The sequence below is a fragment of the Anomaloglossus baeobatrachus genome, chromosome 2 (assembly GCF_048569485.1).
Source record: "Anomaloglossus baeobatrachus isolate aAnoBae1 chromosome 2, aAnoBae1.hap1, whole genome shotgun sequence".
Classification (NCBI taxonomy): domain Eukaryota; kingdom Metazoa; phylum Chordata; class Amphibia; order Anura; family Aromobatidae; genus Anomaloglossus; species Anomaloglossus baeobatrachus.
Window position 1 is genome coordinate 539,976,107 of NC_134354.1, and position 19,390 is coordinate 539,995,496.

General features: G+C 44.1%; 1 protein-coding gene across 1 annotated transcript in view; it reads left to right on the forward strand.

Moving 5' to 3' along the window:
• The first annotated feature begins 1,853 nt into the window (after positions 1 to 1,853).
• Positions 1,854 to 19,390, forward strand: part of ATP4B (ATPase H+/K+ transporting subunit beta) — a 48,143-nt gene continuing 30,606 nt past the window's right edge. Inside the window, exons 1-3 of the mRNA XM_075334328.1 lie at positions 1,854 to 2,006; positions 11,889 to 12,017; positions 13,846 to 13,959. Of these exons, the coding sequence (XP_075190443.1) occupies positions 1,895 to 2,006; positions 11,889 to 12,017; positions 13,846 to 13,959 (355 nt within the window). The 5' untranslated portion in view covers positions 1,854 to 1,894. The remainder of the gene's footprint in view (positions 2,007 to 11,888; positions 12,018 to 13,845; positions 13,960 to 19,390) is intronic.

The window sequence follows — 19,390 nt, forward strand, 5'->3', positions numbered from 1 at the left end:
GCTAAATATTGGTTATTGAGGATCTCCTTATTAATAATGTATACATTTTATGTCCCCTTGTGAATATTGCCGATATGGTGTAAATCCGGTTTTCTGTTCAACCCTGCCTTCTGTAATATATCTGGGACCACTGCATAACCAGTATATATATATATATATATATATATATATATATTCTTATCCATCTAGATATATTGGTTATCATAAATATTGGAGTCTATATGATGGAAGACTTTATTTAATAGGGTGGATTTTTCCATATACTATTGAGTTCAGGATTCTACTGTTTGTCCATGAATTGATAGGCTGAACTTTCCATATATTATAAGTTGAGTATTGCACTATTTCTCTATACATGTTTTAGTGTGTTTTTGATTATCGCACAGTAAAGTGTGTGTTTTAATGATTTTTGATAGAATAAAATTTTGTACTGGGAAACTTTGTGCATTTATCAGAATATATTTCCCATATGTATATTTTTGTAAACCATGGACTCGGGTGAACCCTGACGTCACCGTGAACATGGTCAAAAACAGCTGAAGACTGCCGAGTGACAGCAGTACAGTGAATACCCCCGGAAGTTAATGATCGGACCCGGAAGTAGAAGCGGCCAAGAGACAGCAGGTCTGCAGGACACGTCGTGGGACATGTAAGTTTAATCATAATGCTTTTTAATAATGTGCTTTTTTACAGCCCCTGTACCCGAACTGGACCCGAACTGTAACACGAGCTTCCCAGGAAAGCTCGTGTTCGGGATCGTGTGCACGAACACTATGTGTTCGGTACGGACTTTGAACTTTACAGTTCAGGTTCACCCATCACTATTAAGGATAACTCCAGGTTAGGCCATGTTAAGCCAATTATAGTGATTGATCTTTATTATTTCTGGCCTGCTGCAAACTTCTTCAATACTGGCCACTATTCCTCCTTTGACAAGTCTGCATGCTGTCTTTGAAGTCTGTTCCTACTAAACTTTTCTATGCTGTGTTACTGCCTTTAGTATGTCACCATGTCTCTGACTATGCTAGCTGGGCTCAATCCAAATATGCTAGGAGCATTTCAACAATATTCATCCAATAAGCAAATTGTGACAATCGTAGTTCAAAATTTCCAAACAATATATCCCGTTATTTAATTTTCCAAATTGATAACAACTTCTGATCTTGGCTCTCAAGTCTTTATTTTTTGAAGGGTTCAATTTCACATGTTGCTTTAAAAACAGGATCATCTGTCAATACAATCCATAAATCTATACCACACTGCCTGAGATGTCCATTGCATTTTTCCCTTCAGACATTATAAAAAAATAATCAAAAACTCCCACAACGGTACAAAAAAAACCCTACGGCTTGTTATGCAAATACCATTGACATTGTGAGGCTGGGTGGGAAGAGTGGGGTCCGGTGACCCAATGAAGCTGTGTGGATGGTACGACTATGTACATTAGTAAGGTTTTTCAGAAGTCATATAACTTTTAAAGCACACACACGAAATAGAGACACAGATATTAGTTTGCCTTTTTCCAAACAACATTTAATTAAATAAAATAAGAAATGTTTCTGAAACCATGTTGCATAGATTCTAGTTTTCTTATCAAGGTAAATAAACTAATCAAGGTGAACTTACACAAGTGCAGAAAATGCGTAATGCTGGTTAATGGATCATGCAGGTGAAAATGGAAGGGCATGTGATATCCATAAATTCTTTAGTGTGTGATATCAGCAGCAGAGATAACAATGCTAATGCAGGAGGAATATTTGATCTGATTTGATGGTAGAACTTGACATCTAAGCAACCTTCAGTCCTCTCTATAAAAGAGAATGAAAGTGACCAGAGGCGGCTTTGGTGTTGGATTTCCTGTGCTGCAGAAGGGGATCAATCTTGGTCACCAGAAATGGCGACGTTTAATGAAAAAAAGACATGCAGTCAACGAATGGAAAACTTTGGTCGCTTTGTATGGAACTCTGACACAGGAGAACTGATGGGAAGAACCTTAGTTAAATGGGGTATGTCTTTTAGCCATATTACTATTAGGAAATAATTAAATGTTATGACACAATAAAATAAAACAGTACTAAAAACCTATACAAGTGATAATTTTTTAAAACATTATCACTAAACCTTTATGTATTCAAAAGGAAATGTAGAGATAGTCACATTTTTGCAACCTTTAAAGATGTTTTTGATCTTCTTGTAAAGTAGTAGACGTTAAGCTTCACCATCATAGAGAGAAATATTTGTGAAAGATTTGACATCATTTATATGTAATTTTGTACAATTTTTAAAATTCAATTATCAAGCAAATGCTTTTCATTCATAGCAATGCAAAAATGGTTAAAATAACAATTTTGACAAATTATTCATATATAGTAAGTAGTGATGAGCGAGTATGCTTGTTACTACTCGGTACTCGCACGAGTATCAATGTACTCGGGCTACTCGGCGGGGACCGAGTAATCTCGCGATACTCGTGCTGTACTCGTGGTCTTCATGTTGGCGCTCTTTTTACAGCCATCCCTTATGCAGGGATTGGCTGGCAGACCACTGCAATGCCACAGCCCTGTTGTGGAATTGCAGTGATTGGCCAGCCCGCACAGCGTGACCGTGCCTTTAGCCCGACACTTCCCCGCTCGGCTACGGCCCCTCCCGCACTCCACTCCGCGTGTATATATATATGCACGCTTACACACACACGCACGTTTTTTTTTTTAATTTACAGTTTTCTGGTTTCTCCATGCTGCCGGGAGTGATTTCACAAAAATACTCGGGTCTCCCATAGGATAACATTGGGCTCGTTGCTCGGGCCGAGTACACGAGTATCTTGGGATGCTCGGCCCGAGCCTCGAGCACCCGAGCTTTTTGGTACTCGCTCATCACTAATAGTAAGCTGTAACATAGTATGCCTAATCAAAAATGGCTGTTATTTGGATTAATAGAGCTGTTTAACATTCCAGGCACGTACAAGAAGTAATATTATTCGAATATATTCATACATCAAAATTAGGAATAAATATATAATAATGTGCAAGATTTTCAGGCAGGAGTTGTAAAAATACTACAATAATGCTTCTTCTTGGTACCCATCCATATAGTTTTTAGACTCATCAAACAGATTGTTCTAAACATCTTGGAAAACTAACTACAGCTCTTCTGTGGATGTAGACTTGTGCAAATCCTTCTATCTATTCATATAGTTCCAAACAGACTAGATGATGTTGAGAACAGGGCTCTGTGGAGGTGATATTACTTCCGTTACTTCTTGCTCCAGCTTCCACAACTCCTCCCTTATGGTATTGCATGATAGATAAGGGATCTGCCTATATTTCTCAGCATTGAGGATACCATTAATCCTAACCAAATCCCAAACTCTTTTTGATGATATGCAGCCCAAAACATGAAAGGACCCTCCACCATGCTTCACGGTTACCTGTAGACATTCATTATTGTAGTGCTTTCCTGCCCTTCAGTAAAGTTCCTTATGTTGCAGCCAATTATTACAGATTTTGACTAATCAGTCCAGAGCATCTGCTGCAATTTTTTTGCACCCCAGTTCCTATGTTTTCATAATTCAATCTCTAGGTCTTGATTTCATGCCAAATCTTTGGCTTTTGAGAGTAGCTGGGTTCTACTAGTTGTTACTAGTTTTATGCTTATGGCATGCATGGACATGCTCGGTACCATTGGTTGCTGCTAGTTATAACCAGATGGTACTCTTGAACACCTAATTTGGCAGGGAAATAAGCATGATCCATCTTTCATCGACTGCTCTAAGTTCCCTTAGCTGACCACTGTGTCTAAGTCCATAACATTGCTCATTTCTTGATGCTTCTTCAAAAGAGCTTGAACAGAGCATCTTAAATATCCCAGTCTGTACTGAAATATTTGCTGGGGAGAGATCTTGCTGATGGAGTATAACTACGTTTTAATTTGTTGCTTTGCTAAGTGTTACCATTTTATATGATCTGTTAAATGAAATTATGTTCTACAGCTTTAACTTTGTATCAGAGTTTAGCTGTTTTTCACCTAGTTTTAAGCCTCCTTCACAGTTGTTTCTGTTTCAGTAAATGACTGTCTTTTAACCTACATATGAAAATATTTGTATAATCGGTTACTCTTTGTGCAAATATATCTAGAAGAATTGAGGTTGTTTGATAGCAAAGGGTGATTATCACAGCAAATATTGATTTGATTTAGATTTCTGTTTTGCGCATTCACTTTAAATTTTGTTAATATACTTTTGACACTTTTAATTTTTAAAACATACTTACTTGCAGCACTTTTTATGCACTTTCCTAAAACGTGTACAAAGTATTGTAGTTTGCTAGTACTTTAACATACTGCATATTTCCTGCCCTTAAAAATTTGGATGGAAAATTTGCAGCATATGCACCGCATGTTAAGCTACACTAATGGCACGTTTTATATATATATATATATATATATATATATAGCAATGCAAAAGCAGGAGCAGCACTTAACATGTTGTGGTGCAAAGTCCTTCCAATCAGTCTCACCCAATTCCGATAGACAGCAAATAAAAAAAAAAAAGTAAAGGTAGCACTCAGTTTTTACTTCAAAGAAAACACCTTTTAATGTCCCATGGGATACAGCAACGTTTCAGTCACAAGTGACTTTTTTTCAAGCAGTACCTTAGTCACTTGTGTATACAGTATACAGTACAGACCAAAAGTTTGGACACACTTTCTCATTCAAAGAGTTTTCTTTATTTTCATGACTCTGAAAACTGGAGATTCACATTAAAGGCATCAAAACTATGAATTAAGACATGTGGAATGAAATACTTAACAAACAAGTGTGAAACACCTGAAAATATGTCTTATTTTCTAGGTTCTTCAAAGTAGCCACCTTTTGCTTTCATTACTGCTTTGCACACTATTGGCATTCTGTTGATTAGCTTCAAGAGGTAGTCACCGGAAATGGTTTTCACTTCACAGGTGTGCCCTGTCAGGTTTAATAAGTGGGATTTCATGCCTTATAAATGGAGTTGGCACCATCAGTTGTGTTGTGCAGAAGTCTGGGAGATACAAACCTGATAGTCCTATTGAATAGACTATTAGAATTTGTATTATGGCAAGAAAAAAACAGCTGAGTAAAGACAAACGAATGGCCATCATTACTTTAAGAAATGAAGGTCAGTCAGTTCGAAAAATTGGGAAAACCTTTAAAGTGTCCTCAAGTGTAGCGGCAAAAACCATCAAACGCTACAAAGAAACTGTCTCACATGAGGACCGCCCCAGGAAAGGAAGACAAAGAGTCACCTCTGCTGCGGAGGATAAGTTTATCCAAGTTACCAGCCTCAGAAATCACATGTTATCAGCAGCTCAGATTAGAGACCAGGTCAATGCCACACAGAGTTCTAGCAGCAGACACATCTCTAGAACAACTGTTAAAAGGAGACTTTGTGCAGCAGGCCTTCATGGTAAAATAGCTGCTAGGAAACAACTGCTAAGGACAGGCAACAAGCAGAAGAGACTTGTTTGGGCTAAAGAACACAAGGAATGGACATTATACCAGTGGAATTCCATGCTTTGGTCTGATGAGTTCAAATTTGAGATTTTTGGATCCAACCACCGTATCTTTGTGCGATGCAGAAAAGGTGAATGGATGGACCCTGCATGCCTTGTTCCCACCGTGAAGTATGGAGGAGGAGGTGTGATGCTGTGGGAGTTCTTTGCTGGTGACACTGTTGAGGATTTATTCAAAATTTAAGGCATACTGAACCAGCATGGCTACCACAGCATCTTTCAGCGGCATGCTATTCCATCCGGTTTACATTTAGGTGGACCATCATTTATTTTTCAACAGAGCAATGACCCCAAACACACCTCCAGGCTGTGAAAAAGCTATTTGACTAAGAAGGAGAGTGATGGGGTGCTACGCCAGATGACCTGGCCTCCACAGTCACCAGACCCGAAGCCAATCGAGATGGTTTGGGGTGAGCTGGACCGCAGAGTGAAGGCAAAAGGGCCAACAAGTGCTACGCATCTCTGGGAACACCTTCAAGACTGTTGGAAGACCATTTCCGGTGACTACCTCTTGAAGCTCATCAAGAGAATGCCAGGAGTGTGCAAAGCGGTGATCAAAGCAAAAGGTGGCTACTTTGAAGAACCTAGAATATAAAACATATTTTCAGTTGTTTCACACTTTTTTGCTAAGTATTTAATTCCACATGTGTTCATTCATAGTTTTGATGCCTTTAATGTGAATGTAGAATTTTCAGAGTCATGAAAGTAAAGAAAAAACTCTTTGAATGAGAAGGTGTGTCCAAACTTTTGGTCTGCACTGTGTGTGTGTGTGTGTATATATAGGGAGGGGACGCTGCGCTCACCGACTGCTCGGGTCCGGCTGCTGCTGCTCGGTGGCTTGAGCAGTGGGCCGGATCCCGGGGACTCGAGCGGCGCTCCTCGCTCGTGAGTGAAAGGGGGGTGGTTTGGTTTAGGGATATTGTCCGTAACGCTACCCACGGTTGTGGTGAGGTTGTGACACCACCGCTGCTCTGGACGGGGATCCCGGGAGCGGTGACAAGGTGCAGCTTGGATGTTGTTTTCTCCCCTCCGTGGGTAGGGGGGTTGGTTGTCTCGGGGCCCGGTGAGGGAGGGATAACAGGCGGGTTACGGGGCCTGGTGAGGTGCAGGGTCGCGGGGGCAGCGCGGTCTTGACTGCTGGGAAACCCCGGAGGTTTCCTTCGCTAACGGATTTGACCCGTTTTACGGCGACTCCTAGCCTGGTCGGGGTCCGTAAACCCTACCGAATGGTGCTGGCTTCTCTTCGCTCCCCGATACGGTACCGGCGGGCCACCGCCCGTCCCCAGTCCTTACGGTTTACTTCAATCAGCCTCTCCTGCAGACGTTCACCACCGTCTGCCAACCTTGCTGTATGTGCCCGGGCCACGCACCCGGACATGGTCAGTCTCCTCCACTACCACTTCACTTCACCACTCCTCAAACTCCAAACTCTATCTCCCTTCCTTTTCCCACCTCCAGGACTGTGTACTCCTCGGTGGGTGGGGCCAACCGCCTGGCTCCACCCCCTGGTGTGGACATCAGCCCCTGGAGGGAGGCAACAAGGATTTTTGTTTGACTTCAGTGTGCCTAGCCGGGGTGTCGGTTGTGTTGTTGTAGTACCTGTGACGTCCTGACTTGTCCAGGGCGCCACATTCCCCCTTAGTAAAATGCAGACCGTCCGTGGGCTGCCCGTCCATCACCGGTTTTATTTTTGTTAACTGTAGAAAAAGGGATAAAAACACATAAACATTAAAACAAGCATTGCTGTATAAACTTCCCTTAACGGGAGGTACGGTTCTTAAACGTTGCAAATGGTAACGGCTTCCACTCTTCTCCCACCCAAACAACCTGGCCCTGATGCTGCCCCTAAGAAGTGGGCAGCACCCCTTGACCCCAGTCCAGAACCAAGCTGCCCAAGCGGGTACTGTCTCTTTCAGGGGACCCGCGTCCATGGGGACCCCTGAACCCCCGGAGGATCGCCACCGGTTATGGTAGTGGCGGGCCTGGGCCATCCCTTTCCTCCAGGCCCATCCTCCCAAATCAGCCTCTCCGGAGGCAGCAACAGTATCAAGCTAACAATTTTATTTACATCCCACTAGTCCGTGGTTGCCCTGCCAGTTCTCGGGCTTGTCCGTAAGAAGTCCCTTACGCAACGGTTGAAGGAAGTCCCTACGGGGACCAGTTGCCGGCAACGGCCAGTTCAATCAAAGTTCCAATCAGGTGACATCTTCTGTTGATTTACTTATCATTCACAACTTTTAACGGTACTGGTGGTCCCAACGGGGACAACTGCTGGCAACGGTGGACCGCTGACTCACTCCAAATCCACGGTGTCGGCCGGGGGAGGGGGCCGGGCTGGTACTCGGGCCTCTTGACTCCCCCTCAGCTTAGCGTCCAGAGCAAACCAACCCCTCTCCCCGCAATGCCTAGTGTACTGGACCAAATCCCCCGGCATCAGGTTGCGGCCCGGGTGGTCCTCCGGCAGGTGGGCATTGACGTCCCGTCGGGCCACAAAGACTTCGGCCTCCAGGCCCGGCTCATATATAAAACCGTACCCCCGACGGACGTCAAACCTCCTCACTTGTCCTTCATAGAGCGGGCCCCGTACACGGAAGGTGGCTTGGCGAAGGCTTTCCTTCTCTCTAATCATGTGGGCTACCAGCTCCGCCTTCCTTCTTTCCCTCTCCGCGATCTCCTGGCCCAGCGGGGTCTGTTCCCTGTCCCAGTAAGGGGCTACTGCGGGCCCCAGCGCACCGGTCGGGCCCCGCGAGACCTCCTTCACGCTGCCCAGTACTGGCATTCTGGGGGGAAGGTCCCGCGGTGTCATGGCCTGGGGTGCTGCCTTACAGCGGCAACCTGGCGCGGCCTCAGCCGAGGCATGGGGGATGGGCACAGGGATCGTCTCCCGCTTAATCTCCTGCACGGAGCAGCCTGTCGCAACCGATTCTGGCTCAGGCACGATCACTACAGGTGCCTCCGTATCTCTCCGCTGACGGCCTCGGATTTCGGCACCTTCCAAGGGAGCGGCTCCGGACGGTCACGGGCCCCGGTTGCAGGTCGGTCCGCCTGGGCGGATTGGCGGGGTACCGCTACCGGTTGTGGTGGTAGTGGGCCTAGTGACGGGGCAGCAGCAGCCAACACGGGTAGCGGGGGAGGTAGCAGGACGAGTGAGCGTAGACCGGGCCCCTCGGCCGCGATGACCGACCCACTAGGGGTACAGGGGCGTGGGTCACTTACCCTCTCTTCCAAAACTCCCTCCACCTCGCGTCTCCGTATGGCTGCCACCACCTCCACCATGTCAGCCTCCCACTCCTCCAAGAGGAGCTGCACACGGATCTGCAGCCGTTGTTGTAGTTGGGCGGTCCGGACCTCCACCCACGCCGTGGTCCCGGGCGCGGGGGCTACGGTGCTGCAGGATGGTTGGTACATCGCTGCGGCAGCCTCTTCCAGGAACCAAAAGATGGCCGCAGGGTCCTGGCGTCCCTGCTTTTATAGCCGCGGGCTACATGCGGCCAGACGCCATCCGTCCCCCTTAGTCTTTTTCCGGGTCCTCCTCTACAGGGGCGGGGTTTCGGCTTTCGCGCCTCCACTGCTCAAGGAGACGCTCGAGCGGGGACGTTTCGCGCCCAAAATGGCGGCTTCTCAAAATTTTCGGCCGGACACCTCCGGCGGTCACAAGGTGCACCTCTACCAGATGGCAGAGCGGTAAGATCCTGTTCGTGACGCCAAGTTGTCGCGGGCGGGGAGGGGACGCTGCGCTCACCCACTGCTCGGGTCCGGCTGCTGCTGCTCGGTGGCTCGAGCGGTGGGCCGGATCCCAGGGACTCGAGTGGCGCTCCTCGCTCGTGAGTGAAAGGGGGTGGTTTGGTTTAGGGATATTGTCCGTGACGCCACCCACGGTTGTGGTGAGGTTGTGACACCACCGCTGCTCTGGACGGGGATCCCGGGAGCAGTGACAAGGAGCAGCTTGGATGTTGCTTTCTCCCCTCCGTGGGTAGGGGGGTTGGTTGTCCCGGGGCCCGGTGAGGGAGGGATAACAGGCGGGTTACGGGGCCTGGTGAGGTGCAGGGTCGCGGGGGCAGCGCGGTGCCGCACGGCACGGTTGTACTCACTCAGCCAATGATGAATGCAAAGTCTCCGGTAAAGCAAACGGCTGGATGGACGGGTCCCACAGACGGCTGCGGTAGTTCTCCCGGTAGGTTGGCGGTGACTGCCTTTCCCTGCTCCTGTGTTATGTTCACGGTTCCAATGGCTTCCCACCGGTAACCCGCTCCCCAGCTTAGATGGAGGCTGAGGGAGCCCCTTTTGCCCACAGGCTCTGGCCCTGGGAACTGTAGCCTTGGCGGTGACTGTATATCCCTTCACGGTTTGAGCTGTTGCCTTCAATCGGGTCTTGACTGCTGGGAAACCCCGGAGGTTCCCTTCGCTAACGGATTTGACCGGTTTTACGGCGACTCCTATCCTGGTCGGGGTCCGTAAACCCTGCCGAATGGTGTTGACTTCTCTTCGCTCCCCGATCCGGTACCGGCGGGCCACCGCCCGTCCCCGGTCCTTACGGTTTACTTCAATCAGCCTCTCCTGCAGACGGTCACCACCGTCTGCCAACCTTGCTGTATGTGCCCGGGCCACGCACCCGGACACGGTCAGTCTCCTCCACTACCACTTCACTTCACCACTCCTCAAACTCCAAACTCTATCTCCCTTCCTTTTCCCGCCTCCAGGACTGTGTACTCCTCAGTGGGTGGGGCCAACAGCCTGGCTCCACCCCCTGGTGTGGACATCAGCCTCTGGAGGAAGGCAACAAGGATTTTTGTTTGACTTCGGTATGCCTAGCCGGGGTGTGGGGTGTGTTGTTGTAGTACCTGTGACGTCCTGGCTTGTCCAGGGCGCTACATATATATTGTGACAGGTTAGGCAATTAGCTCATGAATTCGCTGTCTTCTATATGAGACGGGACTTTCAGGCACATCAAATGCTGAAAAGGTTCATGCAACCGGCAATAAACTGGCTCTGCATATATCTCAGCGAATCCAAAACTCAAGGGATACAGTGAATGTTTTGCACCTGCAGATTAATTAATACTAAAGGTGTGTGGGCCTACTTCATTTTTTAACAATTTAAGGGAATAAATCATCAATTCTTGATCACCAAACCATGAGCAGTATGGATCAGAGCCTGGTTGCAAGTGTTTAATATAAAATGCAGTTTGACTATCTAGCTAGGGACTTAGGAATAGAGATGAGCGGACATTTGGTTCGAGACCCGTACTTTATCCAAACTTGACCCCAGACCCCTAATAGTATCTAATGGATGTGCCTCTTCTGGGGGACTGTGGGCTGATGTTTTTAGGTGGGAAATGGACAAATAACACTGGCCCTTCCCAGCCTGATAATACCAGCCCCTAGCTGTCTGCTTTAACTTGATTAGTTATCAAAAATATGCAAGACCCCACACCACTTTTTCAATTATTTAGACAAATAATTAAAACAAAATGGTGTAGGATCCCCTTTATTTTTGATAATCAGACAAGGTAAAGCAGGCAGCTGAGGGGTGCAGTCCCCAGCTGTCTGCTTTACCTGTGTTGGTTATCAAAAATAGGGGGTTCCTTTTTTATTATTTATTCCCTATGCACTTGGCTGTTGGGGCACTGTGCACCAGAATTTATACAGGCTGGATCACGAGGTGTGCCGGCCAATCACAGCTATGCAAATAGTTAATACAATGGGTTCGGAAGTTGCCACAGCCGACAAGCCTGTTTATTGGCTGTGCTGCAGTCGTTTAACAATCTTTATTTGATGTCGAACCTGAACAGTAACACGGACTTCTGTAAGAAGCCCATATTCGAAGTTCAGGGACTACTAGGAAACCCCGAACTTTACCGCTCATCTCTACTTAGGAATATAGTGTACAAAAGAAGTCCAACACTGCTTTACCCCACAATGCTTTAGTTGATTGATATGTATCGCCCATGTGTATATATTGGAAGAGATCCCCCATGTGTATATATTGGAAGAGATCCCCCCAATCATCTAAAGGGAGAAAAGTTGATCAAGGGCAGTGTTGGACTATTCCAATAGTATCCAGCCAGCTTTTTAAACTATATCTTCTCTGAGCTGTCAGAGCATTTTAGAGAAATGCATACCTGGCTACAATCATATCGTCAACCTCTCATTCATGCTGCTGGTAGTTTGAGCATAAATTGAGTGACAAGTTCCTTTTAAAAAAAAAATAAATAAATAACAATAACTTTCATTATTAATATGTGTCTTTATGCTGCTGTAAGGTTTTGTTAACCAAATATATTAATAGATTAGTTGTGAAGAAAACATTTAAACATACTAGTGTAATACTTCTATTTTGCAGTGTATATAAGTCTTTATTATGTGGCTTTTTACTGTGTTATGATTGGACTATTTGCACTTTCCATCTACTCTCTGATGAAAACACTCAGCCCGTATGAACCAGATTATCAAGATCTAATCCAGTCACCAGGTAATTTTGACCAGTTATTTATTAATCACCAGTATATTAGGCACCAATGATATTCTATTATGCTATTAATGTTAAAGCAGATTGTGACTATACTCCATGTGGCAGTAACAATTATAAACCAAATAGAGCACAGGACTACTTTTCTGTATGCAACCATTATGATATTGTTAATCTTGTGCTCAGATGGTTTCTATATACTAAAAACGGAGAATTTCTTCACAAATATTATAAATCTTCTTGTTTTTCTTAAACTATTACCTTCTGTGAAGATGCTGTAAACCATATGAGTAAGTGGTGTATATGCTAATAAAAACATGTAGCATTACCTTTCTAGCATAAGGATCTATATTTTGCAGGTGTGTTTGTAATGAGGCAAGGCTTAGCTCTGCTGTTCTGTGTAAGTTGTAATCCCACACAGCTATAATGTAAGATCAGGAGAGCAGATTGTCAGTCATTACAGGTCTCACAACAGTAACACCCCCTTTATTTAAAATAAGCTCGAGTCAGTTTCTAATGCAGATACGTGTCCAGCCCACACATCTTAACAGCTCATTTACATATTAAGACAAATGTGGATTTCTCTAAAATAAGACAATAAATCACAGATATCAAGATATGATTTTATTCAACTTTCTGTAACTTACATGCGTATAAAAATGTATATGTATAGGGCGGCATGGTGGCTCAGTGGTTAGCACTGCAGCCTTGCAGCGCTGGGGTCCTGGATTCAATTCCCACCAAGGACAACATCTGCAAGGAGTTTGTATGTTCTCCCCGTATTTACATGGGTTTGCTCCGGATACTCCGGTTTCCTCCCCCACTCCAAAAAGACCTACACATAGGGAGTTAGATTGTGAACCCCAATGGGGAAAGTGTTGCCGATGTGTAAAAAGCACTGTGGAATAACAGTGCTATATAAATGAATGTTGTAAGCCGCTCTGAGTCTTTGGAGAAGGGCAGCATCCAAGTTTGACAAATAAATAAATAAAATAAATGGCTTAGGAGGATTTATACAGCTGACAGATTCCCATCAAAAGTGCTAACTGAGACTGACATAATTGATGGCTTATCCCCAGGACTCCCACTTTTTAGTTGAAAACAACTCCAGCAGCATCCGGAATTAAGCGATGTATGGAGGAAAATACAGAAGCGCTGTCCATTTCTTAAAGTGCCATCTGTCATGTAATGCACATTATCTCCCATTCATTTGCCAGAATGGTTTTCAGCTGAACAGTTGGGGTGCTGGATGTTGGACCTCAAACGATCCAATGCTGATGACCTATCCTACACATAGGCCATCAATATGTCAGTCATAGACAGCCCTTTTATCTCTTATTAGACTAAATAGTTAATCTTATCACCATTGTCTTTCAAAATTAGCCCTTCTGTACATGATTGTATATGAGATCACTATCACTCTGATTGCAAATTATATAGTAATACTTATTTAAATATGGAAATGTTTACCATTGTATAAAAAAGAACTTATTAACCATAGTACATTGAAGGCATACGTCATGCTCATCTCCCTTTATGTACTTCAATGGATACCAGTGCATTTTATCTTTTGCAAAATTATTCCCGTTGTATAAAACAGTAAATCATACAGATTATGTATATATATTTAATGCCTCTGCATAGAACAGCGCAGTTAATCACTGATAAAGTGAATATAAAAAGTCTACACACCCCTATTAAAATGCTTGTTTTTTGTTATGTGAAAAAAATCCTTCCAAGTAGAATTATTTCAGAACTTTTTTCCACCTTTAATATACATCATAATCTACACTTTCAAGTAAAAACTTAAATATACAATTGTGCTGGACAGGGGTGACAATGCGGCCAAATGTATATGGCGAAGAAGGAATTGAAGTTTTCTACAACATTTCAAATGAAAAGTCTTATGAAGGAATTGTGAAAAGTCTATGCAAATTTCTCTCAGGTATGTCTTATCATCTTTAGTACATAGTATTCCTCAGGCTATGCATCACTCTCCTTCAAAATGGGACAATAATGTTTTCTGAGGCCCTTCTCTACATGTCTTACAGGTTGTATTGCAGTCCCTCCTTCTAATTTCTGGTAGCCCTTGCAATTAGTACATAGGCTATATGAGTCTAGGAGTCCCACTACCTAACAATTTTAATAGCATGTGTATTAGGCCCTCCTTTATGTCTAAGGCTATGTGCCCACGGAACATTGTACCTGCGTATATTCGCAGGTATGTCCGCAGGTTTCCCGCAGAAGCTCCCCGGAATCAGCAGCAATCCATAGCTGCGGGATTCCAGCGAAATATGTGTGGAAAACCTGCGGACATTCATGCGACTTACCTGCAGAAGTCCCAGCCTTTATCTCCATAGTGGAGGGCCGGGAAATCCGCAGGTAATTCTGCAGGGATAATTCCCATGCAGTTACGTGCGGTTGTGGGACATCCGCAGCATGTTCCGCTGCCACACATACCGCAGCATGGACACAGCACTCCCCATGTCCCATAGGATAACATGAGGAGTGTCTGTACTTGCTAAAACCTGCGGGTTTATGCAGAAAATCCAGATAAATCCGCAGGTTTTCCGTGGCAAAATCCGTGGGTACATAGTCCCGTGGGCACATAGGCATATAATACCGGGTGTATCGAAGTCCCTCTGCCTTCAAATATTTGTCAGTTCTTGCATTGTCTGTATAGGCTTTGTGAGTTTCATAGTCCATTCTTCATAAATTAAACAATCTGTCTGATCATTTCATACACAACACATGCCCAGATAAGGTAGTAAAATGTTAAAATTAAATTTTCCAGTGACTACTGGTGTTTTATTTTCGCCTCTACTATGCCATCTACTGTAGTCATAGGCGACAGGGAAATACGCTGAGAGATGGTCAGGCTATTAAGGGGTGGAGGAGGGAGGAGGTGGTTTTATTTTTCACTTTTTAAGTTTGCCTTATACAGTCATGGCCAAAAGTTTTGAGAATGCTACAAATATTAATTTTTACAAAGTCTAATGCTTAAGTTTTTCTAATGGCAATTTGCATATACTCCAGAATGTCATAAAGAGTGAGATCAGCTTAACAGCAATTACTTGCAAAGTCAATATTGGCTAAGAAAATGAACTTTAACCCCCAAAACACATTTCAACAGCATTGCATTACTGCCTTAAAAGGAGCAGTTAACATTGTTTTAGTGATTGTGCCATTAACACAGGTGTGGGTGTTGATGAGGACAGGGCTGGCGATCAATCAGTCATGATTAAGTAAGAATGACACCACTGCACACTTTAAAAGGAGGCTGGTGCTTGGTATCATTGTTTCTCTTCAGTTAACCATGGTTATCTCTAAAGAAACACGTGCAGCCATCATTGCTCTGCACAAAAATGGCCTAACAGGGAAGAGTATCGCAGCTACAAAGATTGCACCTCAGTCAACAATCTATCGCATCATCAAGAACTTCAAGGAGAGAGCTTCCATTGTTGCCAAAAAGGCTCCAGGGTGCCCAAGAAGGACCAGCAAATGCCAGGACCGTATCTTAAAACTGTTTCAGCTGCGGGATCGGACTACCAGCAGTGCCGAGCTAGCTCAGCAATGGCAGCAGGCTGGTGTGAGTGCTTCTGCATGCACTGTGAGGCGGAGACTCTTTGAGCAAGGCCTGGTTTCAAGGAGGGCAGCAAAGAAGCCACTTCTCTCCAGAAAAAACATCAGGGACCGACTGATATTCTGCAAAAGGTACAGGGAGTGGACTGCTGAGGACTGGGGTAAAGTCATTTTCTCAGATGAATCCCCTTTTCGATTGTTTGGGACATCTGGAAAACAGCTTATTAGGAGAAGAAGAGGTGAGCGCTACCACCAGTCTTGTCTCATGCCAACTGTTAAGCATCCAGAAACGATTCATGTGTGGGGTTGCTTCTCAGCCAAGGGAATCGGCTCACTCACAGTCTTGCCTAAAAACAGAGCCATGAATAAAGAATGGTACCAGAATGTCCTCCAAGAGCAACTTCTCCCAACTGTCCAAGAGCAGTTTGGTGCCCAACAATGCCTTTTCCAGCATGATGGAGCACCTTGCCATAAAGCAAAGGTGATCACTAAATGGCTCATGGAACAAAACATAGAGATTTTGGGTCCATGGCCTGGAAACTCCCCAGATCTTAATCCCATTGAGAACTTGTGGGCAATCATCAAGAGACGGGTGGACAAACAAAAACCAACAAATTCTGGCAAAATGCAAGCATTGCTTATGCAGAATGGACAGCTATCAGTCAGGATTTGGTCCAGAAGTTGATTGAGAGCATGCCAGGGAGAATTGCAGAGGTCCTGAAGAAGAAGGGTCAACACTGCAAATATTGACTTGCTGCATTAACTCATTCTAACTGTCAATATAACCTTTTGGTACTCATAATATGATTGCAATTATATTTCTGTATGTGATGTAAACATCAGACAAACACAATTAAAAACCAGAGGGCAACAGATCATGTGAAAAAATAATTTTGGTGTCATTCTCAAAACTTTTGGCTATGACTGTATACAAATCATTATACAGAAAATAATGTTTTATTTTTTTCCCCTGTAAAGTCCATTTTATCTTCAGCATTGTATGTTTTATTGTCAGTTCATAAAAGTGGAGTATTTTCTGCACTAAATCTGCAAATCACAAATAAGCAACGTGTGCATGATATTTCAGGATTCTCATTGACTTTGCTGGCATCAGGATTCCCTTCAGGTTTTGGGACAAATTTGCAGTCTAAAATTTATCTAAAAATGCAATGTGTTCACACAACCTAATACTCTAACAACATTGTTTCCAACAGTAACCTGAGAGTCAGAGATGCTTCCAGGCATCCTCCCCATGCTGTTCCCATTCCATATAAGTGCTGTTTCCATCCATTTTAATAACTTTCCTGCACCCCTTCAGCCCTCCTGTTTAGATTTTCCAAAAAAATGCTCTAGTTTCCCTTTGACTTCCATTATACTTGTTGCTCAAATCCAGCTCGTATGAGTGTCTGACCTGCTTGTTTCGAGTACCGAGCACTCTAGCATTTTAGTGATCCCTCATCACTAAGAAGGACGTAGCATAATTTATGAAAGGTTTTGACTATTTCATGGAAGAAGCTGGCTTGGGGCTGGTGATTTATGTGCCCCGGCTACTAGGTGTCACGGGTAGACCAACAAAGCATTCTGCCTTGACCTCTGTTAGATACAGGATTAGTACAAGGAATTTAATTATTGCCCAAGATGAAAGAAAGTTTAACTAATAGGTAATCGTAATTAAATGATAAGACAATAATGAAACCATCATGCTGATCAACAGATGGTGATATTTAGAAATACCATCTAACACTAGAATTTCAAGTAGTGGCAGAAGTAAATGCAGAAGTAGATATATTCATCATCTTCTTAACCAAACATTGCTGTCTTAAATGAGTTTTGCAAAACTCAATAGAAAAAAAATGCTGCCTATCCACACTGCAAAAATAGACCTTAATGAAAGGGATGATGCAACTAGATCACAGACTTATTATTGATTAAAAGTAATATTCAGCCCATATATGGATAATATGTATTAAAAATAATATTAAAAATGATAGTGATAATAATGATTGGTACCTATACTGTATACCAAGGGTCTAAAACAGGCGGCCCACATATGCCCCCTGAGACTGCTTCTTGTGGCCTGCGGACTCCTTGACAATCATGGCCACCATCATCAGCTCTTTATTTCAGTTGAATGTATTGCCAACGCTGCACAGAGACAAGCTCTCTGCACAGCTATACCAATGGCAGACACTGGCTAATCAGAGGCCAGCAGCTGACATCGGTGTATTACATCAGTTGCTGGCCTTTGATTGGCCGGCGGCTGTCATTTGTATAGCTGTGCAGAGAGCTTGTTTGTGTGGTGCTTGCAATACATTCAACTGAAATAAAGCTCTGTTGGCAGCGGCCCCCTGCACCAGGCTGCAATTGTCAAGGAGTCTACATGCCCCGATGGAATGAAGGATAGGTTAGGAGAATATGTTTTTTTATGTGTATAGAAAGAATGACACAATAGGGTACATTACTACAGTATAGTACATTGCTACAAGAATTGGACAAAATGGGGAGCAGGATGGGCACATTACTTCAGGATGGGGACAGTACTACAGGATGGGTACCAGGATCGGCACATTACTACAAGAAGGGGGCAAGGATGGGCACATTACTACAGCATGAGGACATCTAATGGGTGCATTTCTACAGGATGGGGACAGGTATGGGTACATTACCACAGGATGGGGACAAGGATGAGGAACATTACTACAAGGGAACAAGGATGGGCACATGGATACAGTATGGGGACCAGGCTAAGCACATTACTACAGGATGGGGACAGGATGAGCACAAGAAGGGGACAATGATGTGGACATTATTACAGGATGAGGACAAGGATGGGGCACATTACTTCAAGGGAACAAAGATGGGCACATTACGACAGGATAGGGACCATGATGGGCACATTACTAAAGGATGGTGACCAAGATGGGCACACTACTACAGGATGAGGACAAGGATGAGCACATTACTACAGGATGGGAACAAGGATGGGCACATTACTATAGGATGGGGATTAAGATGGGCACATTACCACAAGTGGACAAAGATGTGCATATTACTATGTGATGGGGACAAGCATGGCACATTATTACCAGAAGGGGACAAGGATGAGAACATTACTACAAGAAGGTGACAAGGTTCGAGCACATTACTACAAGAAGGTGACAAGGATGAGGCACATTACTACAAGAGGACAAGGATGGGCACATGACTATAAGACGGGACAAGATTTGCACATTACTACAAGAAGTTGAGAAGGATAAGGCACATTACTTACAAGGGGAAAAGGATAGGCACATTACTACATGATGGGAAAAAAGATGGATGCATTATTACAGAATGGGGACAAGGATGGGAACATTATTACAAGATGGGGTGCAGGATGGAAATATTACTACAAGATGATGGTCAAAATTACTATACAGTGCTAACTGTAAGATGATATTACTTACAAGTCAATAAATAAAAAAAATGAATAAAGCATGAACATTTTTTTACTATAAACATGCATATATACAGTACAGACCAAAAGTTTGGACACACCTTCTTATCTCTAGAACAACTATTAAGAGGAGACTTTGTGCAGCAGGCCTTCATGGTAAAATAGCTGCTAGAAAACCACTGCTAAGGACAGACAACAAGCAGAAGAGACTTGTTTGGGCTAAAGAACACAAGGAATGGACATTAGACCAGTGGAAATCTGTGCTTTGGTCTGATGAGGCCAAATTTGGGATCTTTGGATCCAACCACCGTGTCTTTGTAGAAAAGATGAACGGATGGACTCTACATGCCTGGTTCCC